Raw genomic sequence first — 27,881 nt, 5'->3', positions numbered from 1 at the left:
GCACGAAGAGGAGCGGCCCGAGGAGGAGCAGCAGTGGCAGGAGCATTGCGGGGCTCCACGGCGAGCCCGCTGAGCCCGCAGCTCGGCTGGCCCCGGCAGCATCGCATTGCCCTGCGTGCCGCGGGTGAGCGCGGAGGGGAAGCTCGCCCCGAGCCAATCGCAGCAGCTCCGGGATGTTATGAATAGAAAGTTGTATTTTTTTTAAGTTTCAGAGTTAAAAAAAACAAGCCAGACCGGGTCAGACTCCTTTGGTTTCGCTGCCGAAGAAAAGCTCTTCGAATACCTGTTAATAGCCGGTGATTAACTGATTGTTTCCCTGATGCTGGCCACTTGCCAGGACAGACCCCTCCGAGGTAAAGAAAATAGGAGTGACATCGGAGCCAGTATGCAAATAAGAAATGCAGTGCACCTTGGGTTTTTACAGTTTTACAGTTTTTATAAGAAAAACCCCTAAAATCACGAGCCAACAAGTGACGTAAGTGACGTCTAAGGATGGGAGCATGGTCCCGCGCCTGCTTGGACCTTTTTATTTCTCACCCTAACCTGAAAAGAAACTGATTAAAGAGACCCCCCGGGTTTCTAAACAAACAAACCAAGGACTCAACGACTCTCCCGTGAGGACAGAGTCCCCAGTTCTGTCTGCAGACCAGCGGACACAACTGCATCATCCTCCTCCTTCGTGCCACGCCTGGGAGCAACAGCGGCGAGGGCGCAACCCGTCGATTTCTCCCCACCTGAGCTGATTAATCTTAATAAAGGCATTAAAAAGGAGAAAGATCTCCTGCCCATTTATTTCACGGGAGGGATTTTTGGGGGCGAAAGGAGGGAGGTTGGAGGGGTTTGGGTCTCGCGGAATCCGGAGTCGCGTCCCAAATATATTTCGGTTTTGCTGGGAGCGGTATTTTTTCTTCCTATGACGAGGGAACGTTTTTGGATGTGGCCGGAGTGCAGAGCTGAGCCGTGAATGGCCCGGGGGGATTTTGCGGGGCCCACGTGGCGCTCGGCCGGTGGCGGCGGGCGGGCCACGGGTTTGGGGATCCCCGGGAGAGGCGGGGATGAAAGGCGGGAGCCCCGGCGTGGGGAGAGGGGCGATAGCAGAGCTGGGGGAGCTCCGGCAGGCTGGAGGGGCGGTGGAGCCGGGAGATGAGTGGGGCCCGGGCCCCGAGGCTGAAAGTATTGTCGGGGAGCGGGGGAAGCGCTGAGTGCCTGGGGTGGGGGGATGCTGGAGAAGGGGACCCTGGGACACCTGGGAGCCGCGCTCGAACTGATATAAAATTTCAATAGTCAATCCGGATTTTATTTTTTATGCTTTTTATTTTAAAGCCAGCAGCGCTGGGTGGTCGGGGAGTCACCGCTCCACTCACGGCACACACCACTTACAAGTTCGGTAAAGTATATATACTGTTTTTAAGCCTACAAAGCATTTTCCAATGTGCTCGGTTAGTCCAAATCAGCAAATATCAATAAGCTGGGAGCAGCAATTTCATAATCTTTCCAGGTGGTCCTTGGCTTCCTGTCCTTCTTGTGGTCATCTGGAGGGAGGTGATTTACACTGGTGTCTGCTACCTGATTTTATCACGTTGTTGTAGGTAAAAAATTGATGCAGCCAATTTAATAAAAATAAAAACAGAATTTATTCACAACCAATATACAGTCCTGACAGCCAACAATCAAGGAACAGCATCGACCCCGGGATCTGAGCTGGGTGAACACAGAGTCCGAGCTGGCTAGCAGCGAATCCCCACTGTTCACAAAGAGAGCCTGGTAGAGCCGGCTTAAATACAGTTTTTCTAGCCCCAGGCAGGGTCTCTTGTCTTCCATGTAGGACTCTCGTCTTTTTTCAGGTTTTCTCATATTCATGTCGTTTTATTTCTCCGTGCAAAAGTCTAACAAAGCTCGTCCAGGAATCCATGTATTTTTGCTGCCGAGTTCCTGGAATATGTATTTCAGATGTAAGTTTCTGATGGCTCAGGTTATGTAGGTCAGACATCTTCATGGGCCATCATGGCTGGGTGGCTCCTGGTTCATTCTAGAGAGAACACCCATCTCCTTTCTCAGCCAGTCTTTTTCATGTGTTAATTTGGATTCCTTTCCTCTGCTGCCAGCTGTGGTTTCCTCACTCTCTGTAGCAATCCCTTGTCTCTGGCTAGTGTGCCCTCATGACTTGTTTGATTAGAAATCATACTATATCCTATATAACACTCATACCACATCTGACAGAATACTCATAATGTACGAATTATCAATATACACATACACATGTAGTCTCAATCAGCACGAATTGCCAAAATACACCTAACAATCCCTCCCCTTCTTCATAAACACATTAAGTTGTGCTGTTTTTCTAAAAATGTTCATGCGTACATCTTTCTAGCCTTTTAAAAATTTTCCCTTAGAACCCATGTGATTACCTTTAGCTACTTGGTGCTTATGTGAGTTTACTGTTAGGATGGAAATACATGGAGTATACTCTTCTACTTCATGATATTCTTTTCCTTCCCTGCTGATGCAAATTGTTGTAATCACCCTTTTGTTTTTGAAATCTTTGCATTATCGCATTTGAGAAGCTGCTCTGGAGCTAAACTCTCACTTTTCTAGGGCTATTTTTCTGCTGATATGAGCCTTCCACAAATCCAGCAGTTGGATTGTTCCACCCTCTTCTTCTTTATTTCTGACTCCTGTCGTCTTAACTCTTGAGCTACCTGCTTTATTTTGCTCTCTGGATCCACCCCATCTTTATTCTTCAAAAACAAAAAGTCCTATCATATTGCAGACAAGCCCTGAAATAAATGGGCAGGAGATCTTTCTCCTTTTTTAATGCCTTTATTAAGAAGAATCAGCTCAGGTGGGAAGAAATCGACGGGTTGCGCCCTCGCCGCCGCTGCTCCCAGGCGTGGCACGAAGCAGGAGGATGATGCAGTTCTGTCCGCTGGTCTGCAGGCAGAACTGGGGACTCTGTCCTCACGGGAGAGTCGTTGAGTCCTTGGTTTGTTGGTTTAGAAACCCGGGGGGTCTCTTTAATCAGTTTCTTTTCAGGTCAGGGCGAGAAACAAAAAGATTCAAGCAGGTACGGGACAATGCTCCCATCCTCAGACGTCACTCTAAGTCACTTATTGGCTCGTGATTTTAGGGGTTTTTCTTATAAAAACTGTAAAACTGTAACAATCCAGGGTGCACTGCGTTTCTCATTTGCATGTTGTCTCTGGTGTCACTGGAGGGTTGTCTCTTTACCCTGGAGGGTTTCTCTTGGTATCTTCTTGGTATGCAGCCAGCATCAGGGAAACAATCGGTTAATCACCCACCATCAACGAGTGATTAAGGGCTTTTCTTCGCAGGGAACCTAAAGAAGTCTGACTCGGTCTGGCTTGGTTTTTTTAACTCTGAAACTTAAAAAAAATTACAACTTTCTATTCATAACAGTTCCCCCCTATTTTTCTTTGATCAAGCTTAAGCTTGCATCAACTTATAATTTTTGGCTCATTAACATAGAATTTCCTATATTTTTTTGTATTGATCATACATTTCCTCAGCACTTGGGTGATCATATTTACTAAGCTTCATTACCTTTTTTTGGTTTTTTCAGGTTAATTTCTTTAGAGATTCTTAGGTTATTCTGTACAGCAGATGTCACTATTTTTGTTAAACATGGAAATAAGAACAGACTAACAGGTGTACCCACAGTGAAGGTTATAGTTTTCCAACTTTTTTTGAAAATCCATAGATTATCCCACCAACTGGAATCAAGTGTAGGAGTCTTTTGATTTTGTGAATATGCTAGTTCTTTTATTTCGTTTAAAGTATTTCTAATGACTGCCACAATTAATTTGATAAACTACTGTTTTGGTTTGGTTGAGTTGGTCATTAATATGATTAAGAGCCAATGCGGTCTGATTAGATATTACTTCTAATTCTGATTGTAGTTTCAAAATTTTGTTTAACATATATTGTTCCTTCAGTTTTGTTTTTCTCAAATCCTCATATATAGGAACTCTTAAACTTGATCCAGATTCTTTGTGTATTATAAAGACAGTTTGTTTTATAATTCTAATGATGCCACCACTAGACCAGCCTCTTGGCAATTCAGTGGATGCTGTGGTACCATTGACCCAAAACAGGTGTTTAGGGGTTTCCTGAAAGATATTAATTTTTGTCGTGCCCTCCCAATATTTAGAAATACTTTTTCCTTTTACCAGATTTACCAGGTTTGCTTCAGTAGCATCACGTTCAAAGCACCACCAGGTTTCTCCTACAGGGTGCTCTCCCAGGAGTGGCTGCCTAAAGGTGGCGGTGTTCCGGGTCATCCAATATATTTTCTTATTTTCTTGATAAAAGATCAATTGGTAGAGGTTAACACAATTGTTGTGGACTCTCAGCAAGGAGCTTACTTCTTTCTCATAGAAAGGTTGGTAGTACTCATTGCACAGCTCTCCTGGGCTTTCCAGAGCACCACCAGCAATCAGAGCCAGCACTACTACCCTTCTCAAGAGTCCGGTATGGGTCATCCTGCACAGCCTGCCCACCCGGCCTTGCCTCTTGAGGATTTTACTGAGAAGAAGTCTCCAAGTTCTTTAGAGTCTCTTGCTCCTCTGGTTAAACCTCTCTTGATCTGTCCCTGCTAATTTGGTCCCTCCTAGGGGAGCACTCTGGAGAAGATTAACCTGGGGTCTTTGGTACCAAGTTGGGCCGACTTAACCAGAATTACTTATTAACAATTTTTAACTTTTACAAATTTCTTAAAACACTTCAAGACATGTTATGATTCTAAACTTTTTTCTTATGCAGTTCATCAGTCTTTTTGAATGTCAATTTTAAGTCATTTGGTCCTTTTATAATAGTATACTCAGCTGAATTAACTCCCGATGCAGTTGAATCTTGTCCTGAGTTAGAGTGTGAGGGTGGTGTGGAATCTGGTCCAATACCAGAAGGAGACACTGACGAATCTTGTCCAATGCCCGGGGGTGAGAGTGGTGTGGAATCTGGTCCAATACCAGACACTGAAGAATTTTGTCCAATGCTTGGGGGTGGGACTGGTCCTTTAATTCTCGTAATGTGAGTCCAACCTTTTTCTCTGGTTCGCACAGCCGAATTAGCGATGAGGAGTACCTGAAAGGGGCCTTCAAATTTAGGCATTAATGGTTTATAATTCCAGGATTTTATTAAAATCCAATCTCCTGGGTTGATGTTGTGTGCTTTTGTATCAAGAGGGGAGGTTTGGGGGAGGTATCCTCTTTTTCTAAGTCCTTCTAGGGTCCTTCCAATTACTTCTAAATATTTCCTTGTAGCTTCTTCTCCTTCCAGGTAGTCTCCTGTGCTATAGGGTGTTAACAAGAATGGTAATCCGAACATCATTTCATAAGGTGAAATCCCTATATCAGACCGGGGTCTTGTCCTGATACGCAAGAGCGCTAGGGGTAAACACTTTAGCCAATTCATTTTTGTTTCTTCGATCAATTTAGTTAATACATTTTTGAGAGTTTTGTTCATTCGTTCCACCCTCCCAGAACTCTGGGGGTGCCACGGAGTATGCAATCTCCATTTTATTCCTAATACTTCAATTATATTGTGCAATGTTTGAGCTACAAAATGTGGACCTCGGTCTGAGTCTATGGTATTCACCATTCCATATCTGGGGATAATGTTTTCTAAGATTACCTTTGCTACTACTTGGGCTGTTTCTCTTTTGGTTGGGAAAGCTTCTACCCAGTGAGTGAGATGATCTACTATAACTAGTAAATATTTGTATCCTTGTACTGGTGGCATCTCAGTAAAATCTATCTGTATGCTCTGGAAAGGTCTTAGAGTTAGTTCTCTCCCTCCAGGTGCTACTTTTCTCATGACTTTCTGGTTTACTTTTTGGCAAATTAAACACCCTTTTGTGATTGCCTTTGCTAGGTCATATGCACCTATGCACAGGTTATTTCTTAGGGAATAATCACATAGTCCTTGGACTCCCCAGTAGGTTAGTTTCTGTAGTTCTGTTAGCACTATCCCAGCAAGTGCTTTGTTTAGCAACACCCGTCCGTCAGATATTAACCACTCCCCCATATCCCTTGATGTAACTTTAAATTTCACAAAATATGAGTTCTTTTTTTTCTTTTTCCCTACTCAGGTGTGGTTTCTGCTTAAAAAAAACCTTTTACCAGATCTTCTGGTCTTAAAGCTGCTTCCTTTGCTATCTTGATCAGCTAGCAAAGGTTTCACAACTTTAGGCTAAACAGTCTTGGGCGGGGGGTCCAGTTGCTCCACAGTAATAGCAGCAGATTTCACTCAAAGGGACTCGAGGCCTCTCCATGCCTCCTGTTCCTGACAGTACTGCCGTATTCTTGCCTGCTCCTGGTGGTGTACTCCCCCACTCTTTTGTGGCCTTGTGCTGTAAGAAAGGGTTGTTTGCTCCCACACTTTCTCTGGCTATAGCAAGCATGATCTTGGCTTTGGCTATTGCTTTTTCTTCTTCTCTATTTTCTCGGGCCGTCAGATAGTTACTCAGCTGCTGACACATCCACTTGTCTTTCATCCCACACCATGGCCATCCTCCTTGCACCTCTAATTCTGGCCACACTTCTGAACAGTAATGTACCATCTTAACTTTATCTAATCCTTCTGTGCCTTCTATAAAGTCCCATCTCTCTAATAGTTCACCTAGGGGACTGTGGGGAGGTATATTCTTTAATCTTTGGCCACTTTTCTTACTACCGCACCCTCCCATTATTTTCTGCCTCTAAACAAATCACAAAGATGTCTTTTTTCTCTAAAGGAAATATATCTTATTTAAGAAGTCTCGACCTCCTGCCAAAACTCCAATTTCACTGACCCTTTTCGTCAGGACTTTGTTAAGACCTTGGCTTTCTTGCCAAGACTCAACAAACAACCAAAATACAAAAAAACATCCTCGAGGTCTTGACCTCTGAGGTTTGCCTGACCTCCTTCGTCAGGACTTAGAGAGACCTTGGCCTTCCCTTGCCAAGGCTCAAACAGTCAAACCTCGAAACCCTGGCTTCTGAGGCGCCCTTTGTCTGGGCCAAACTGCCTGATACCCTAACTTCTTTCGTTAGGACCTGTATCAGGGCCTTTGGGGTGCGTGCCACTCACACAGCTATTTCCTCCGCACGCCCGGAGGGGGGTCCTGTGGGGTGCGTGCCACTCACAGTATTTCCTCCGCACGCCCGGAGGGGGGTCCTGTGGGGTGCGTGCCACTCACACAGCTATTTCCTCCGCACGCCCGGAGGGGGGTCCTGTGGGGTGCGTGCCACTCACACAGCTATTTCCTCCGCACGCCCGGAGGGGGGTCCTGTGGGGTGCGTGCCACTCACACAGCTATTTCCTCCGCACGCCCGGAGGGGGGTCCTCTTTACCCCTTTGGAGGCGCCTCAATCACCAGTTCCACTCGCTTCCCCCTGTTCCCGGCCGGCCCCCTCGCGGGGGTGCGGAACCGCGGTACTGAGGGGTCCTCACTCGCTTCGAGGGGCCGAGCTGCCGGCCCTCGTCTCACGCACACACACTCGCTCGCCTCCCTCTCCCGCCGCCGGATATTCTCACCTGTCCGACGCTGCTCCGTGTCACTGTCCCAAGCCGATCTTCTCTGGTCCTGATAGCCAGCTGTCCTGCAGGTCCAGGGTGGGCGGCCGTCCCAGTCCTGGTGTCCTCTTCAGGCGTGGCTATCCCGGACGAGCCCCCAAGCTGAAATAAATGGGCAGGAGATCTTTCTCCTTTTTTAATGCCTTTATTAAGAAGAATCAGCTCAGGTGGGAAGAAATCGACGGGTTGCGCCCTCGCCGCCGCTGCTCCCAGGCGTGGCACGAAGCAGGAGGATGATGCAGTTCTGTCCGCTGGTCTGCAGGCAGAACTGGGGACTCTGTCCTCACGGGAGAGTCGTTGAGTCCTTGGTTTGTTGGTTTAGAAACCCGGGGGGTCTCTTTAATCAGTTTCTTTTCAGGTCAGGGCGAGAAACAAAAAGATTCAAGCAGGTACGGGACAATGCTCCCATCCTCAGACGTCACTCTAAGTCACTTATTGGCTCGTGATTTTAGGGGTTTTTCTTATAAAAACTGTAAAACTGTAACAATCCAGGGTGCACTGCGTTTCTCATTTGCATGTTGTCTCTGGTGTCACTGGAGGGTTGTCTCTTTACCCTGGAGGGTTTCTCTTGGTATCTTCTTGGTATGCAGCCAGCATCAGGGAAACAATCGGTTAATCACCCACCATCAACGAGTGATTAAGGGCTTTTCTTCGCAGGGAACCTAAAGAAGTCTGACTCGGTCTGGCTTGGTTTTTTTAACTCTGAAACTTAAAAAAAATTACAACTTTCTATTCATAACAGCCCTGTCATCATGATCTTCAAGAAGGTCAAGAATAACTGGCTCATTCTTGAGGATAGCCTATTTTCATATTTCAAATTCTTTCTTACCCAGTATGTTTTCTTCTTATCACACACCTTTTCAGGCGATTATGATCATAACATAGTTTGTTAACTTGGAAATAAGCTACAAACTCCATTCTTCCCCCAGTCTACATGGTGTGATTACACGTATCACAAATAGGGATGGGTATCTGTTCAATATTCCTCTTATAAATTTTATGCATGGGTGTTTCTAACTTTTTGCTTTTTGCACATAACATATTATTTTTCCATTCTAGTCACATATACTGAGTAATATTTAAGGTACTGTACCCACTTTTCTTACCTTTGCTGCAATCTGCTGGGGCTGGGTGTGCTGAAGTCTCTGTCTCTGCTTGTCCTCTCAGGACAATCTGCAAACATTGCCTGCACTCATTACCAGGACTCTGCCTCTCCATGCTGGGCAAATTTTCCAGGTGTGAACCAGCTGTGCTGCACATGGTTAGACTCAGGCCCATCAGGATCCCCATATTTGTATTCTTCTGCTTCTGCTTACGCCCACTGGGTTGCTGCCAGCAGCAAGGTCAGACCATCTTCTCAGCAGCAAGAATATTCTTCTGGGGTCCCATACCCGGACCAAGCCACATACTTTTTTAAAGATGCCCCATCTTGATAGTTGAACTGTATCAGTTCTGCAGGGCACTGTGTTCAATCTCTGGTACTCGATTGTTAGAATTTGAGCTTGCGAATTTACTTTTTCCCTCTGTCCTGTTCTGAAACAAGTGATGTCACTCCAGGGAATCCAATTCTATTATGCCTAATTCAGTAGTGATTTCTAAGATACAGCTAGTCAGATACTGTTCTTCCTCTGTATCCCTTGTACATAAACCTCTTGGTCTATATCCAAGTGTGTGTAACCTAGACTTAGTGACAGCATTCGCATTTAAAATAGATGGATGTGCAACCAGTCACTGTGCAACTTACCTGATCTTTTTCAGTCATTTACTTGGCTTTTCTCTTTTAATTTGGTGCTTACTAAATATCCAACAGTTTTTGTCGTACTTTAACTTATTTTAATTTTACTTCCAATGTTTCTTATAACTTCAATCTAGTTTGTATCTTATATACCCAGTCTTTCCAGATTTTTCACTAATCACGTTACTTGTTTTATTATATTCTTTACAGTATCTTCTAACTATTCAATATACTTAAAACAACTTCATGAATAATACTCATAGTTCCAAAGAAAAGATTTTACTTCTCGTAACAATCTGTTTTTACAACTTACAACCTTAGGTATTAACATGCATAAACACAGACTCATTTACTTATAAAACAAGAGGTGTTTTCCACACTTCAAAATTACTAGATGGACATTAATTATGATGGGATTCTTTTGATTTTTTGTGTAACCTTGTGGCAAATAATTTATCAAAGAATATTTTAAAAATTGAAAACATAGGAAAAGATTGGGAAGATTTCATCTCACTTGTGCAAGAGAAGTTAGTTTAAGAGCAGTTTAGTTGCTTAGCTTACAGTTTGGCAATTTACTAGGCCTACAGTGTCTATTGAACTTGTAAATTGAGTCGTTTAGGAGATAAAGGCCTGGATGTCTCTTTTGTGGTTCAAACAAAGGGCTCAGCTCTGCCTTTGGGAGTCTTTAATAGGGAGCTTATCTAGCTCCCAGAAGAAGTTTTAAGTTTTACAACATTTAATAAAAACATAGTAACTTGATGCAACTATAACTTGTCTCAGAGGATGACAGTATTGTTTCAGATCACACTACAGTTCTTAAACTTATAATTGCTTTGTCTTAAAAACACATCTAAACTTTTAAAACTTCCACCCAATGTAGCTTTTCTTAATTTCACACATTGAATGTGATGTTTTAAATCTTTCTTTTCTGTTTAAGCACAAATATATATATATATATATTTTAACCAATATACTACTAGTTTACTTTAAAGCACTGTAATCATAATAAATACAGCACAAATTTAACACTTACAGACAGAGACTGGTTAAACACATATTTTATGCACATATCAATTATAAGCTACAAGACTCGTTTGGACTTCAAACATATAAATCTGGCTGATTTACTTTAGAGCTGCTAGTTCTGTTAAACTTTTGTCCAAACTTTTAAAACTGCATATAGTTCACAGACTTGAGCAGACACTTAAGGATCTTGATCTTTACAATATTCTAAACGTCTTCTTAGCCTAGCCTTTTTGTGGTAACACAATAATTTACTTTCAACACTTCTGAAAACTTCTAAAACTTCTAAAACTTCTAAAATTTTTTTAAAAAACTTCTCAAGACTTTCAAAACTCCAAGCAAATTTCCAAAAATTTTTTAATCTGCAAAAGTGCATCAATCTTTCTCAACTAGTCTCTCTTAAAAACTTTTTTTTAAAGTTGTACACCATCTCTATAGGTATGCACATAATTAAGGAGATACACTTCAATACTACTTTCTTCTAGGAAAGAAATTTTGCTATTTTTCTCTAATAACACCTCTAGATCTTTTCTTAACACATTGAAACTTAGTTTAGAAATTGATAAGGTATTTATTCTTTTATATTTTGGTGTCTCTCTTAATTGCAACACTTTTAATAATAGGAACTTCAAATTCTTTTCCTTTTTCTATTTCTGTAGGGACTTTTCATGTTTCACATCTTCCTGGTATTTCTATAATACATGTTTTCTTTGCACTAAGATCAAAAGCTTTGCTAATGTGAGCCTCTTGAGATAATGTGAGCTGTATCTACTGGCACTTCTTCCTTCTCTCTTTTTCTTGAATTCAAATAATTAGGAGGAGCAGATGGTCTTACAGCCTCCTCCACAGGCTGGGCAAGGGAGGTAAATTGTCACAGGACTCCCAAGTGTTATTTTTGATTTTCAGCTTTAACCCTTGATTCTGACTCATCTTGTCCATTTTAACCTATTAGTAGTAAGTTTCTCATAAAGGAATTTTACCTTCTCACTATACCCTTCAATCCAGTGCCTGCAATACCTTAGAAGTTTCAGCAGCTGTCTGATCTCTCTTTTTGTCTGTGGGAGGGTAAAGCAACAATTCTTGCTACTCTTTCAGGGTCTAATTTATTTTTCCTTTTTATTAACCAATGTCCCAGATATTTAACTTCAGGTTCAGTAAACTGTAACTTAGATTTTGAAATTTTTAGGCCCTTATCTTTTAAGAAGTTTAATGATGTTATGGTACTTGCTTTTACATCTTTCTCTTTAGGATTAGCCACTAAGAGGTTATCTACATATTGTAATAATTTTGTCCCTTCTATTTGCACAAATTGATTTAATAATTGTTCAAGAGCCTGACCAAACAGATTTGGTGAATCTACAAACTCTTGAGGCAAAGATGCCTGCTTGAATTGCTGCTTTTTATTTGTCTTTGGGTCGCAGCATTTCTGTAAATTTTGATTGGGAATAATCTTGTACTAGCATAGTCCCATAATCTGGCAGAGTCCCCTTCCTCTTTATTTTGCAAATTCTTACCACCCACGTGATGATGTAAAGCTTGGCAAGTCCATCTTTTTGAAGGTGCTAAACACAGGCTAGATTAGATGTTTTCTAATTTCCTCATCTCCCCCTATTTCTACGCAGTAATGTATCATTAGTTCTTTGGATCTTATTTGTCTCTTGGGGCAGTTCTCTTAGTGTTCTAGCATCCACCTCAACGCACTATTTCTCGGAATTTCAGGTAGACTGTTCTCCTGTTCTTTTTCAGGTTTGCTCTGAGTATTTCCCTGAATCTTGCTCTTTTTTTGCTCCATTTCACAAGCTCTTCCTAAAGTTCCCTTAACGTACGTACCTTTTTCTGAGCTGAAAGGAATTCCTAGAAAAACTTTTTTACTGGTACTGTGTCTAAGTTCTGATCCCCTTTTGAAAAAATATTACCAGTCTACTAGACACACAGCGAACCGGTCTGTGGATTTTCGGCTGGTAATGAGCTCTTGTTCTTTTCTTTTACCTGGATTTCTTTTTCCCCCATGCTGGAGAACTTACCTTCCCCTTTCTGATCCTGCCCGTAATCGATCCCCCTAGCTCCCCGACTTTCAGGTTTTTTTGTCTGAAAATGATTTTTTGTCTGCTTCCCCCTCGACTGACCACTTTCCTCTCGGAAGAGTGGAACTGTGATCCTGGGGTCCACACTCGCTTCGTGACAGTGCCACGTCTCATGACTTCATGACTTGTTTGATTAGAAATCATACTATATCCTATATAACACTCATACCACATCTGACAGAATACTCAAAATGTACGAATTATCAATATACACATACACATAGAGTCTCAATCAGCACAAATTACCAAAATATACGTAACAAAATGCATCAGGCTTTTTATTATACATAAGCATTTAGTTGCTTTGTTGTAATATCTCTTAGCTTTAGCACAAGTTCCTCTATTTTATTCTAAGCATCAGTCCTCTTGCTACTTCCTGTCTTTTACTCTACTATACTTCTTTTATTTTGATGCTTTATTTGGCCATTTGGTCAGAAAGTTTCAGAACCTTTCTTTGTGTCTATTTTGGGCACAGCAGATAGAAACATTTGCTGATTCCATTGCCAATTGACACAAATCACAAAAACATTTTTCATAATCCTCCCCTTTATCTTATTGATTCATGTCTTTGCTTCAAATTGAGCTAATACTGTTTGAGTTTCAGTTTTATTTGGTTCTGCTTTGCCCTTGACTGTCATAAGGGAGAGAGTTTTTTCTCCTGTGGTTGTTATTTTAGGGTTTATGAGCATTGCTGAAATCTGCATTCCCTGGATCACTGAATGCATTAACCTAATAAAGCATGGAATCAAACATGGTATAAACAATAGGCGTAATGCAGAAGAAAGCAACATAAACCCCAATGTTTTCCACCAGGCACCTTCAAACAAATTATTCCGTGAATTGTCAGTTAATGTGGAATTCCATTATTGCACTGGAACATGTGCAACTTGTTTAATTTTGTCTACCAAATGTGTAACAGGCTCTCCATTATCATCAGTCTCTAAACAGCACTCAGATGTACTAAATTTTCCACAAAACTCCCTCTTTTCAGCTCATAAGTAATCTGGGGCTAGCCTATTTTGATATACTGCTGCTCTGGTCTGGCTTAGTTTTCTAGCTGCAAGTTTCAATGCCTCTGATGTTTGATTAAAAGTAATTTCTGCACTGGCCTGTAATCTAATAATTTGGTTAAGCCTATAAATAGGGGTTCTATAACCCCAGCTGCCGTGCTGAGCCCAGGAGGCAGGATCACAGTAATCTGTGATCCATTGGGAAGTCCATTCTTCATTTTTCCAGGTCTGTTTTCCTCCTATTTCAGTTTGTTTTCTTCTGTGCAGAGTTTCCTAAAGAGATTGTCCTAAATAATCACCTTTGCTCTTTGGTAGCAAAAAGAATGCAGGTTGTATAATTGCAATTGTACAGGTACCTCTCCACCTCTTTGATAATTCATCATATGCCCTTTTACCACATATCCAAAATAATCCATTTGAAGCTTTCCAATTTTCAGCCTTCTGCCCCTGATTTTCCCAATATCCCTTAAGATCTTTTACCTCCTCTAAAGGATTAGCAGGTGTTGCACTTTCCCAGCAAACAGTTCCATTGGTACAATTGATGGAGCAATAACCTGTTGGTGGTTTTGGGCACCAGGTTGTAAAAGTGGAGTTGGTGGTATATATCAACTTGCAGGAGGTATGTCCTACATACCTAGTATAATTGTTTCCTTTCCTAGAAATACAAATTTGGCCTACTGCTTCATGAGTCAATATTTACCCCTCAGGTTGAATTTCATTAAATCTTTGTGTCGTGTTCCATAATATCAACTGATCAGGTCCAACCCCTTCTCCCCTCCACAGCCATTGCTTGGTCATTTGGGATCTCCACCAACCCAACAGTTAGTCACATTTAATTCCTTAACTACTTTTTGCATCAGATCAATAAACAAATTTTTTTCCTAACATGGCGAGGTCCCAATCCCTGAGTCTTTTCTTAATATTTCATACAGGTCACTTCCTGCTCTTGTTCTTTTTGGTTTGAATTTCCCCTAAATGCTTTGTGATGTTTTTCACTAACTCTTCCTTGAATTTATCTTGTATTCCCCCTTTATTTGAGTATCCCCACGTTCCGCCTTTGGGAGAAGAGAAGAATGGTTCTCCCTGGTGACAAAATTGATAGTTTCCAGGTGCCCATCCTCCCATTCCTGAATCTGTTGCTACCCAGTAACTCTTCTCTCCTATTGTACAGGTTTCAGGTTGTCCTGGCCCATCACATCCTGCATTAATATGAGTGTGTGCTCGGGCCATGGTCCAGCCATACTTTACATTTTGGTCGCACTTCAAGCAGGGATTGGTTTCCCATTCCCTGGAAGACCCAACAGTACCAGAAGGCCCCACAGTTTTATTGTCCCTCTTCCTCCTTGGCCTCCCGGGGTGCTCCCAGCAGTGAGGGGTGCCATCTTCTCTGCAGCAAGGATATTCTTCAGGGGTTCCATGTGAGCTTTCCTGCATTTCGTGCCATTTCTTAAATACTTCCCAGTTCTTTGCTTTGGCTGGCTTGGATCTGCAAAGGACTCGATTACGTTTGCAACGCTCAGTCTTTTTAATGTTTGCCTCACTTGATAGTCCCCCTCTTAATCCGTATTTCCACAACATCCACCACTCATAAGAATCTAGTTTTAATGTTCCTTTCTCTAGTCTCTTTTATAAAAAATATATTCAGATAAAATCTGTTCAATGTGTTTACACTCTGGACACAACCCACTTGGAGGATAATCCCTGTGACAATGATAACACCACCTCTCCTTCCAATAGTTGCATTCAGTGCTTACAAAAGGATAGCAATTACAGTCCTTTTCAATACAGGTTATTTTATCTCCCGACATCTCTTGAGAATATGGCATCCCATATAACATCTTGTATGGGGAGATCCCATGCTCTGAGTTTGGCATTGTTCGAATATTTAACCACACCAATGGTAAATACTCGGTAAATATTGGATTAATGCTTAATCCAAGATAGTTTTTTTTAATCATTAGTTTTGCTAGGCGATGCTTTAGGGTCTGGTTCATTCTTTCAACTCTCCCCAAAATCTGAGGGTGCCAAGGGGTATAATATTCCCAAGAGATCCCTAGAGCTTTCATTACTTTTAACACTTTTGAGGTAAAGTGGGAACCCTGATCCAAATCAATCACTCTAATCATCCCAAATCGTGGAATTATTTCTTCTAAAATAATCTTTGTAACAAAATGTGCTGTTGTTTGTGTCACAGGGTAGATCTCCACACAATGAATTAATTGGTCCACTATTACTAACAAATACTTGTATCTTCCCACTCTCAGTAGTTTGGTAAAATCCACTTGTATCTTTTCAAAAGGCCTATAGGCAGTTTTTCTCCCTCCCTGCGAGGTCTGTCTAGATGTCTTCTTGTTAATTTTCTGGCAAATAATGCATCCTTGTGTCTTCTGTTTTGCTATATCAAATATTCTTATACACTCAAAAACCTTTAAAAATTGGGCACTTAGTGCTCATGTTCCCCAATGAGTTCATGAATGTAACTTGGGAATTATTCTTTTAACATTACTTTTAGATAGCATTTCTCTACCATCTGGTAAAAGCCACTTATGCCCTTCTAGCTTAGCCCCTAGTTTCTGCATCTCTTGTATTTCCTTTGAGATATAGCATTTTTGATACTTTGTATCATCCTCACTGTTATTCCAGTTATTTTAAAAACACAGGTAAGCATACTGCTGCCCTTTGTGCTTCTGCATCAGCCAAATTATTGCCATGAGTCCGATAATCCATTCCCCTCTGATGTCCTCTTACATGGACAGCAGCTATCACTGATGGACCTCTCAAAGCTTCTGATACTCTCACTCTTATTGGAATGATTGGCTTGCTTATTTCTATCTTAATGGGTCCATTAATGCTTATTATACATAAGCATTTACTTGATTTGTTTTAATATCTCTTAGTTTCACAACAACTTTGTCTATTTTATTTCAAGCATTGGTTTTCTTGCTACCTCATCTCTTTCACTCTACTGTACTTCTTTTATTTGGCTGCTTTATTTGGCCATTTGGTCAGAAAGTTTCAATACCTTTCTTAGTGTCTATTTTGGACACAGCAAATTGAAGCATTTTCTGATTCCATTGCCAATTGACACGAATCACAAAAACATTTGTCACAGAATCAGGGGAGGATGAGCCCTGGGACCCCCAAAAGCCCCTCAGCATGGCTGAGCAGAACCTGGGAGCGGGGGGGATGCCCAGGACCCACGGGGCCCCAGCAGCTCTGAGAAGAGGGACCCCCATAACCCCAAAGTAAGGACACTGGAAGCAGGGAACTCCTAGGAAGTGGTTTTGGACTTAGTGAATTTTGGAGGTATTTCTGGCCACCAGCCACCCAGTGACTTCTAGAGATGGACTTGGAGAGGAGGACCTTCAAAGCTAATGTCCTGGTTTAGGACAATTTTGGGGGAAAACCTCTAAAGGTCTTTCCTCTAGAAGACCAAATTCAAGTGGCTCCTCCCCCAACTGGTTCTGGAAAAATATTTCCTTTGAGAAAAGTGGAAAACACTGTTTATTTAACAGGCAAAGCACTCACCAGCCCAAGTGTCATGGTTTGACCCTGGCACAATGCCAGGGCCCCCATGAAGGGTATATTTCCAAAATGGTTGCTGTGAGATGTGACCCGGGAACAGAACAAAGCAGGCTCCCATTCGGGGATGGAGGGAAAAACACAACACTTTATTTATTACAAATCTAGAAAGGAACACATACCAAGCTAAAAATGAAAACCTTCCAGATACTTTCCTCCTCCCCCTCCCTTTTCTCCACAGATTCACCACCCCTCAAGTAACCAACCCTCAAATCCATCAGGGATAGAGGAGTCCCCCCTTGCCTCATAGGCCTCCCCCGGAAGCACAATTAAAACCTCCTGTGCTTCCGCGTCACCCATGGCCCCGCACAGAGAACATCGGCCCTCGTGACTTCTCCCCCCCAACGTCCAGCGCTCTCACCACTGCACATGGGCCAGGACTGCTTTTAGGGTTCCCCATTTAAAGATGCTCCACCCAGTTCCAGTAGCAGCAGTCTCTCAACTTTGGGACACCAGTCCCCCCCAAATTTCACCCCCTGGGGCCGAGGGGCCTCATGAACAGTGTCAACATTGGGACACCAGTCCCCCCCACATTTCATCCCCCTGGGGCCGAGGGGCCTCATGAGCAGAGATCTTCCTCTCCGTGGACACAGAGGGCATCTCACACCCTCCTCAGCTGTTTCTGTTCACGCCGCTGCTTCACTCTTGACTCCTGGGTGTTGCCTCCCCCTAAATACAGTCTCTGGGTCACAGGAAAAAAACACGGGTCTGTCCATGGCTATACAAGAAAGAGTCCAGCCCAAGGCCACTCCATCATCTCTTCCACTCAGGATTCTTCTCTCCTCTTCCAGCTTTCCTCACGCTTGCCCATTTCATCTCTCATCTCTCCCTCTCACCTCATCCTGATTCAGGAGGATTCAGTATTTGTAAGGTTTCTATTAGTCTACAAAGGGGTTAAAATCTTCACTTCTGCCTGTCCAGGACTCCCACAGCTGCCAGGCACCTTCTCTCGACGCATCCCCCGCTTCTGGCTGGCTGAGTTGCTAGCACAATTTCTGTCTCTCTCTCCGGGGGGGGCTGCCCAGACATCTCAATTCTCATCAACCCCTGCATGTTCTCCTCCACCTCTGCAGCTTTTGGGGCTCCCGGCCTCCTCCCTGTCATGGCCTCCCCCTCCCCCACCCACACGCAGCTGGGCAGGGGAGAGGCCAGACCTACTCACCAACGCCGGATTCCCAAAGAGGAAGTTCTCTGGGAATCTCCTGCTTTTAACCCCCGTGTGTTCTCAGAGGCGTATCCAGATCCTCAGTGGCCACATCACATGCCAATTTTGAATTTGGCCACTGATTGGCCCGACTTAGACCTTTCCAGAAACACATTTCCAGGCCAAACCACGACACCAAGAAACGAGCAGTATTAAGCAATAAAACCTCTTGCTGCTCCAGAAGAGATGACAAACTCACAAAGCCCCTCCATGGGCTGTAGCTCAGCTCACTCAGTCTCTTATCAGTCCCTCTGGTGCTGGAAATGCCGCGGCCCAGCCCCGGTGGGGCACAGGTGTGAGCTCCTGGTGCTCTTGTGAGTGCTCAGTCCAGAGCAGGTTTAGACAGGTCCAAAGACAAGGAAAGCCAAAAACCACAGTCCAGGGGGAACTTCTCTGCCTCAGCAAGCTCGAACTAACTAAAAGCAAAAGGAGAGCTCTGTCCTGCTGTCTGTCCATCTGCAGACAACAGAGGAGCAGGAATGTGGAGGTTCTGAAATGAGAGAGGTTCTGAAAACAAACTCCATGTTTCTTCTTCCTCTTTGCTCTCAGAACCAGCCTTAATGATACAAAACTTACTTCAGAGGAATGGGGATGCGAGCATCATGAAGTCACTCCTGAGACCCCTAAACCCCACTCAGCCTGTCTAAGCAGGAGCTGGGAGAGGGAGGATGTCCAGGACCCATGGGCCCCTCAGCAGCTCTGAGAATAGGGACCCCCATAACCCCAAAGTAAGGACCCTGGAAACAGGGAACTCCTGGGAGAGGTTTTCGACTCCTTCTTGATTTTTGGAGGTATTTCTGGCCACCAGACACCCGGTGACTTCTAGAGATGGAATTGGCCAGCGGGACCTTCAAAACCAATGCACTCACATCTTGTTTTTCTCCCAAATTAGGATTTCCCATTCCCAGACCTTATCTGGATAGAGGAGAAGGCTGCGAGGAAGTGGAAGATGCTCCAGGACACTGAGGCAGGTGAGGAGGAAGTCAGCGCCCCTTTCCCCCTCTCTCCTGCTCCATCTCCCAGCCCAGCACTGCCCCTGGCTGCAGGACAACCCTGCTGCCAACGCTGTCCTGCTGGGGATGGACTGGGGGGATCTCTTTCTCCTTCCCTCTGGCACAGAGGCAAATCCCTTCCTCTCCTTGTCCTTCCTCCCGCAGACAAGGAGCTGAAGATGGAGAGCAGGGAGGACAAATCCCCACGGCAGAACCTCATGGACGAGGCCGTTTTGAGCGGCTCCACAGCACGGGAACCTAATGGGGCTGAAAAGCCTCGGAGATCCCTCAGGAGGAGGGGCTCCAAACCCAGCCCAGGATATGCTGAGGGAGAAAGACCCAGCCTGTGCCAGGAAGGCAGCCAGAGATCTGGCCAGAGCTCTGAGGTGGTGGTCAATGAGCAGCTTAATGATGGCAAGAAGCCCCACCAGTGCTTGGAATGTGGGAAGAGTTTTCTGGCGAGCTCCTGCCTGATCATCCACCAGAGGATCCACACCGGGGAACGGCCCTACGAGTGTGGGGAATGTGGGAAGAGCTTCAGGATCAGCCACCACCTGATGAACCACCAGAGGATCCACACCGGGGAACGGCCCTACGAGTGTGGGGAATGTGGGAAGAGGTTCAGGATCAGCTCCCACCTGATCGCCCACCAGAGGATCCACACCGGGGAACGGCCCCACAAGTGTGAGGAATGTGGGAAGAGCTTCAGGATCAGCTCCCACCTGATCGTCCACCAGACGACCCACACCAATGAACGGCCCTATAAATGTGGAGAATGTGGGAAAGGCTTCAGGAGGAGCTCCAGCCTGAAACTCCACCAGATGACCCACACTGGGATACGCCCCTATGTGTGTGGGGAGTGTGGGAAGGGCTTCCGTGACAGCTCTCGCCTGATCATCCACCAGACAATGCACACTGGGGAATGCCCCTACACGTGCTTTGAATGTGGGAAGACCTTCATTGAGAACTCCAGGCTGATTATGCACCAGAGGATCCACACTGGGGAGAGGCCCTACAAGTGCGGGGAATGTGGGAAAAGCTTCAGGCAGAGCTCCACCCTAAATGCCCACCAGAGGATCCACACTGGGGAGAGGCCCTACAAGTGCGGGGAATGTGGGAAAAGCTTCAGGCAGAGCTCCACCCTAAATGCCCACCAGAGGAGCTACACTGGGGAGAAGCACTATGAGTGTCCTGAGTGTGGGGAGAGGTTTCGGAGCAGATACCGTCTCCTCAAGCATCAGCAGATTCACACAGAATAGAGGCCCTTCCGCTGCCCCGACTGCGGGAGGGGCTTTAAGAGAAACTCCACTCTCATCACCCACCATCAGATCCATGCTGGGGAGAGGCCCTAACAGAGTCCCAAGTGTGGGAAGCGCTTCTCCCAGAACTCTACTGTGACCCAGCACCAAGGGAGGCAGCAGTAAGGGAAGCCCTACAAGTGCCCCGTGTGCGGGAAGAGCTTTGAGCGCTGCTCCAACTCCATCCCCCACTGGAGGACCCCCATTGGATGGTCCACGATGACCCTCGTTGGGCAGAGACTTGGTGATCCATGGTCCTGGTGATCCATGTTGGGAAGAAACCTGGCTGGTGATCTCCACATCTTCCTGGCTCCCCTTGGGCACTTGGGATACAGCCAGAGAAAAATCCATTGGGATGCAAACCAAATTCAGAATTTCATAGGGGACAGCACAGTTTTTTACTTTCAACCCCAAAAATATCTCACCTTTTGCATCCAATCATTTCTTCAGGTGGCATCAAGGAATACTGGATGGTGTTGGAGGTCTTTTCCAATCAAAATCATTCTATGATTCTAATTCTCTCTGGCCCATAGGCATTTTTCACAGCCAAATGGTGATTGACTGGAGCAAAAACACAAGATTTTGGAGACAGTGGAGTGGAAATTCCTCTAGAAAAGGTTCTACTAACCCAGACACCTGGATACTCAGCCAGCATGGACACGTAAATTCTTTTATTTTGGCTTTCATTTTCCTTCATTTTTCTTCATTCCTTCACTCAAACATTGGGGTAAAAATAAAAACATTTAACTAAGATATGGATGGTGACATTGGGGAATATGGTGGGGATGGGGCTGGGGACATGGACAAGGACGTGGGTGTGGACATGGCTGTGGATGGCGATATTGGGCATGGGGGGGTGTCACAGATATAGATGGGGACATGGGGCTGTATGGCCATGGATGAGGACAAGGGGACAAGTCCATGGGTTGACATGTCCATGCCATGAGGTGTCCCATGACCAAGGACACCACATCCCCACCACCACCACGATACTGTCCCCTTCATGCTCCCGTTTATTCCCTGCTCTTTCCCTGGCTGTGACACCTCCCTTGCAGGATGTCCCCATGTCCTGGTGACCCGTGTCCATCAGCTACTCCCACCAGTGGTTCCAGCAGCAGCCAGAGCCCATCCTCAGCATGCAGGATCAGCTCGGGCTTGCGGCGCGGGGGTGGCCTCGCCGTGTCCCTCCGCAGCACAAACCGGGACAGTGTCAGTGCCACTGCCACCTTCATCTCAGCCATGGCAAAGCTCTGCCCGATGCAGTTCCTGCCACCACATCCCCACTGTCAGTGTCACCCCACTGTGAACCCAGCCAGGGATGGGGGTGGCACCTGGGGACACTCCTGTCCCCACTCCACCACATACCTGGGGCCAGTAGAGAAGGGGATGATGGACAACAGGCACTGTCCCTTGGTGTTCTCTGGGCTGAACCTCAGAGGGTTGAACACCTGGGGTGACACCAGCACAGTCACACCGAGGGGACACAGCTGTCACCACCATGGTGACAGGGACCCATCATACGGTGGCCCTACCTCAGGCTCAGGCCAGAGGTCTGGGTTGTGGTGGGTCCCGTAGACGCTCATCGGGCAGATGACCCCTGGTGGGATGGGAATGGCCACTTTAGGGACAGCAGATGAGGGTGGCTGGTGACACTGGGGACACCTTGGCCATGCCATACCCTTGGGGTGACACGGCCATCACGCAGGGGGATGTCCTCAGTGCAGCACTGGGACACAGCAATGACAGGAGGGTGCAGCCGCAGGCTGTTCTTGATGCACATGGTGGTGAAGGGCAGCTGGGACAGGTCCTCCCTGGGGACAAAGTGGGGGTGGCATCGTGTCCCCAAGCCACATGACCTGGGGTGGCCCTGGGGACATCTCACCATTCAATGTCCGCAGTGTCCCGGCCAGCCAGGAGCTCCTGGACCTCCTGGCGGCATCGCTCCTGGTGCTCAGGGTGGCCAGCCAGGTTGTAGAAGAGCCATGCCAGGCCACTGGCCGTGGTGTCATGACCTGTGGGGACATTGGGTGAGTGAGGGGACACTGGAGTGGCTCCTCCCCAGTGGCGCCTGGGAGCTCGTGCTCACCCTGAAACATGAAGGTGTCAGCCTCAGCCGCGATGTCCTCGTCTGACAGGGTGTGGCCGTTCTCGTCCTGCGGGGGTGAGATAAGCCAGGGGCCACCTGGGGCCACCGGTCTACGGCCAAATCCCATCCATGGCCACCACTCTTCCCTAATGGCCACCACCCTACAGGCACCACCATCCCACTGGCCATCAGCTCTATGGTCAATGCTGCCCATGGCCACCACTGTTCCCCTGTGGCCACCAGTCTATGTCCCAGCCCACCATGGCCACCAGCATTCTCCTGGCCTCCATGGCCAACCCTTCCATGGCCACCACCATCCCCTAGACCACCATCCCCCCATGGCCACCACCCTATGGTCACCATCATCTCCCCATGGCCACAGCCACCCTCTTGAGCACTTCCATGTCTCCATGGCCACCATCATCCCCCATCCCCTCATGGCCACCAAAGGACGAGGGTTGGGGGACAACCAGAGGCTGGACATGGTGACACTTTGGGTGGCCTTGGGGAACCTCAAGGACAGGTTGGTGGCCACTGTGGGGTGGCATTTGGCCTGGCCATGCTGACACCTCTGGGACCTGTGGACTTGGGTTGGTGGCCACTGCCTGGGCACTGCCACGTCTCTGTGCCAGGTGCAGTGACACCCATGGGTGGCCCTGGGGATCTGTCTGATGTCCCATGTCCTACCTGAGGCACTGAGGAATGGCCGGAGGGTGCTGGGGTGGAAGAGGCACAGGACAGGCAGCCAGGGAAGTCCCCCCCAGAGGCAGCCATGACGCTACTGGGCCACCAAGGTGTCCACCTGCTGTAGGGCTTCCTCCGTGCTCTGGCCCTGGGGACAACAGGACGTGTGTGTCACTGGGGGCACAGATAGGCTTGGGGACGTGTGTCCTCAGCATACTGCCAGCCTTGGGGACATGTGTGATTGTCCCCACTGTCCCCCTGGCAGTTGCCACCACTCTGTCCTCACCATCCCAAGTGCCACCACCCCATTCCTTCTGTCCCCTCACAGGTGCCACCACCCAATTGTTCCTTTGCTGGTGCCTCCACCCCTGTCCCCGCTGTCCCCGCAGGTGCCACCCACTGTGCCCTCACCATGCCACTGTGTCCCAGCAACCAATTGCAGCAGGATGGGATGGGGAACTTGTTCAGCTGGCGACAAGTGGCCCGGAATCGGGTGACAGCCACCAGCACATCCCGGAGCCACCGCAGCCGCAGGGCCACCACAAAGGTGCCCAGGGCCACCGCGCCCAGGGAACCTAGTGCTGTGGCCACCGCCATGAAACCGCTCCTGGGGACAGGGCAAGGGGCGGGCATGGGCGGTGTCACCGCGGGGTCACATGGCGCCGTGCTGGGTGTCACCAGATCCGCCTTTTGTCGTAATGCACGTTCTGGTGGCAGCATCCTCTGACACGTCCTGATGGCATCTTGTGCTGACATGTCCTAGTGCAGCGTCCCCACATGTGTATCCTGGTGGCATCGTGTTCCCCGCTCCATGTGTCCCTGTCTCTCCTTCCCTCTGTGTATCACCATCCCCCACCTGTGTGTCCCTATCCCTCTGCACATATCCCTGTCCACTTTCTCCGTCGTCGTGTGTTCCTGTCCCGTCCTAGTGTCCCCGTTCCAATCTCCCCCATGTGACCCCGTTCCCTTCCATGTGTCCCTGTCCCCTCTGAGTGTCCCCATCCCCATCTCCCCCCTGTGACCCTGTTCCTTTCCGTGTGTCCCTGTCCCTCTCTGTATGTCCCCTGGCCCCCGCCCCTGGTGGGACCAAAAATCCCCGAGGTCCCAGGGCTGTGTCCTGTGGGATATTCACGTGTCCCACAGCATGTCCCCGTGTCCCATAGGATGTTCCCGTGGCTGTTCCTTGCACTGAGCTTCTGCCCTGTGCCAGCACAGAGAGGGACACCCCATGACACCCCACAGCACCCCACGACACTTTGACCTCTGGTTTTGTCTTTTCTCCTTGGTTTGGTGGGCACCTCTGGCACAATCCTCTGGTACAAGTGGAGGTCGTGATGGTTTATTAACTGATCTCAGAGTGCCAAAATCAACACAGAGGGGATTTCAGTATTGATCTAAACAAATGCACCTTTTATTGACTGCCCACAGCAAATGCCATAGAAGGCTTAGAAAAGAGATAAAAGATTAAGACAGAGAGAGAGAGACAAACAGAGGGTATAGCTACCAAACATAGAGACAAAATCTTCGTGGTCCAGGTTGATGGAAATTCACCTTGTGATGTCAGGGAGAATCTCAATGTCCTGGTTAACTCAGGTATTGTATTTGTGTTCCCCCAGACAAGGAAGGAATGATGAATCTGACTCCATGTTCTCAGAAGGCAATTGATTATTTTATGATACTATATTATATTAAAAGAATGCTATACTAAACTATACTAAAGAATATAGAAAGGATACTTACAGAAGGCTAAAAAGATAATAATGAAACTTGTGACTCCCTCCAGAGTCTGACACAGCTTGGCCCTGATTGGCCAATAAGTCAAAACTATCAGAGCAAAAACCAATGAAACAATCCCCTCTTGGTAAACGATCTCCAACCACATTCCACATGAGCAAAACAGAGGAGAAGCAAATCAGATAATCATTGCTTTCATTTTTCTCTGAGATTTCTCAGCTTCCCTGGAGAAAAATCCTGGGCAAAGGGATTTTTCAGAAAATGTGAATGTGACACTCAGGGGTCTATTATAGTCCTTTGCCAAGGGGGGGAACAGGTAATTCTCTTGAAATTGCTGAGGGGGAACAGGTACAATGAAGAGTAAGTCTGTTGAAACTGTCAAGGGGGAACAGGTCATGTTCTCAGCAGTGAGTGAGAGTCATTGTTTTCTTGATCCAACGACCACACCTGGCACATCTCCCTTCAGTTTGGTCAGCCCCTCCCCATTATAGAATCATAGGGGTCTCAGTCACAGCCCTTGGGAGGGGGGGCTGCAATCTCTTTCTGTCATGGTGGTAGAGAAGCAGATGAAGGGTTTTCCGTGAGGGACCACCAAAGTTACTCCTGAAAGTTCATTTGGCCAAGAGGTGGGGAAATTCATGGGCTAGTGCCAAGAAGCAGGTGCAAGCATATAGGGTGAGTCGCTCCTTTGCCAGCCCCCTGCTAGAAGCAGTCACTGAAAACACAGCTGTGCACAATCACTTGGCCAGCATCCACCTCAGCCAGGCCAGAACTCCAGTCAGGGTCCTCGGGGACCCAGTCTCTGTCCTTGCGATGGTCATGAGGCAAATGAGGGAAAGTTCAGACCATCACTTACAAGGGCCCACGGCCCCAAAGGGGCCTCTGGATTCTCCAAGACCCCAGAGTGTCACAGGGTCCCTGTGATCCCATCAGTCCCTGCAGTGTCACCATGTTCCTAGGAAACACTGCAGTGTCAAAAAGTCCTCATGAATCCCTGCACTGTCTCAATGTCCCCAGGAGGCCCTGCAGTGTCACAGAGGAGCAGCACTGGAGTGGGCACAGCACCAGGGGAGGTTTGGCAGTGTTCCACTCTCTGTGAGACCACAGCAGTGGAAGCCACAATGTTCTCCTCTCTCTGACACTACAGGTGTGGCAGTACCATCTCCCCCTCTTTGTGAGACCACAGCAGTGGCAATTCCAACATTCCCTTCTTTGACACCACAAGGGTGGCAGCCCCAAAACTCCACTCTTTATGACACCACAGCAATGGCTGCCCCAGTGTTCCATTCTCTGTCACACCAGAGCAGTAGCAGTGCCAGCATTCCTCTCTCTGTGACACCACAATGGTGGCAATCCTGACCTTCCCCTCTCTCTGACACCACAGCAGTTACAGCCCCAGCGTTCCGCTCTCTGTGACAACATAACTGTGGCACTCCCCCTAGTCCCCCTCGCTGTGACACCAGAGGTGGCACCCCCAGCGCTCCCCTCTGTCTGACACCAGCACAGTGGCAAACCAAAGATTCCCCTCTCTATGAGAAAACAGTGGTGGCAGCCCCAAGGTTCCAATCTCTCTGACACCACATCTGTGGCAGTCCCAGTGTTCCACTCTCTGTGACACCACAGTGGTCACAACCTCAACTTTCCCCTCCTCGTGACACTGCAGCTGTGGAAGCCCCAAGTCCCTGTCTCTGTGGAACTGCAGCAGGGGCAGCCCCTATGTCTCTCCCTCTCTGTCACCACAGTGGTGGCAGCCCCAAAGTTCCCCTCTCTGTGACACTGCAGGGGTGGCCATCCAAAGTTCTACTCCCTATGACAGCACCACAGTGGCAGTTCCAACATTCCCCTCTCTGTGACACCTCAACATCTGCAGCCCCAGTGTTTCTCTGTCAGTGACATGACAGCAGTGGCAATACCAATGTCCCCTTGTCTATGATACCAAAGAGGTTGTAACCCCAACCTTGCTCTCTCTGTGACACCACAGGGGTGGCAGTCCCATTGTCCTGGTCTCTGTGACACCACAGCTGTGGCAGTCCCCTTGTCCTGGTCTCTGTGACACCACAGTGGTTTGTGCCCAAATGTTCCCTTCTCTGTGACACTGCAGCTGTGGCAGCAGCACTGGAACAGAAGCAGCAGCCGTGGAACAACAGGGGAGCAGGGGAGGAGCAGAGACAGAGCTCTTGAACAGCGGGAGATGAGCAGTGCTGGAGCAGTGCTGGAGCAGTGATGGAGCAGTGGTGGAGCCGTGGTGGACGAGCAGAGGAACTGTGCTCAGAGTTCAGAGGAACATCCCCAGAGCAGCACTGGAGCAGCTTTGGAGCAGCAGTGGAGTATCCATGGAAAAGGTGGAACAGTGGTGGAACAGGAACCATAGCCATGAACTGTTGCCACATTTCCTTTCATAGAGAAAAGCAAGGCACAATTATTCCCAAGGATGTCTGAAATCAACATTCTCTGAAGCTCAGAGAATGGGAAAACACAATTCTTATCTCATTTGCTGTGTCTGTGTTGTGCCAAAGTAGAATGGAATATGGAGATTGTTTACCCAAAGTGAGGATATTTTGTTTCCTGGGCCTATTAGGGCCAAGAGAGTGTGTGTGTCACACTGTCGGCTGCCAGTCAGGGGAGAGTCATGAGATGAGTGCAGTTCTGTGCAGTTGTGTGCAGAGATGAGTGCTTGGCAGATTCAGTTTAGATGTAATGCATACAGTATAGTATAATAAAGTAATAAATTAGCTTTCTGATATTAATGGAGTCCACCTCTTCATTCCCTCGCCAACATGGGAGACACCTTTGATTTACAGTAATGAACATTGGTAGCACAGGAACCACAGCCATGGACAGTGGTGTCACAGGAACCACAGCCATGAACAGTGG

At 46.9% G+C, this 27,881-nt stretch overlaps 2 protein-coding genes across 2 annotated transcripts; one reads left to right on the top strand and one right to left on the bottom strand.

Moving 5' to 3' along the window:
• Positions 1-21,156, top strand: LOC135287397 (zinc finger protein 239-like). The gene is made up of 4 exons (XM_064400751.1): positions 1-124; positions 1,324-1,387; positions 19,106-19,184; positions 19,371-21,156. The coding sequence occupies exons 3-4, from the start codon at positions 19,163-19,165 to the stop codon at positions 20,462-20,464; spliced, it is 1,116 nt and encodes a 371-aa protein (XP_064256821.1). The 5' UTR covers positions 1-124; positions 1,324-1,387; positions 19,106-19,162; the 3' UTR covers positions 20,465-21,156.
• On the bottom strand, positions 21,044-22,906 carry LOC135287245 (leukotriene-B4 omega-hydroxylase 3-like). The gene is made up of 8 exons (XM_064400603.1): positions 22,850-22,906; positions 22,590-22,656; positions 22,386-22,515; positions 22,166-22,314; positions 22,036-22,100; positions 21,869-21,951; positions 21,604-21,769; positions 21,044-21,064 (listed from the first exon to the last, which is right to left on the bottom strand). The coding sequence occupies exons 1-8, from the start codon at positions 22,904-22,906 to the stop codon at positions 21,044-21,046; spliced, it is 738 nt and encodes a 245-aa protein (XP_064256673.1).
• Between the last annotated feature and the right edge of the window lie 4,975 nt (positions 22,907-27,881).

This window comes from Passer domesticus, chromosome 29 (genome assembly GCF_036417665.1).
Source record: "Passer domesticus isolate bPasDom1 chromosome 29, bPasDom1.hap1, whole genome shotgun sequence".
NCBI classification, from domain to species: Eukaryota; Metazoa; Chordata; class Aves; order Passeriformes; family Passeridae; genus Passer; species Passer domesticus.
Note: the sequence above shows the minus strand (reverse complement) of the source record. Positions and strands in the feature narration are given on the sequence as shown.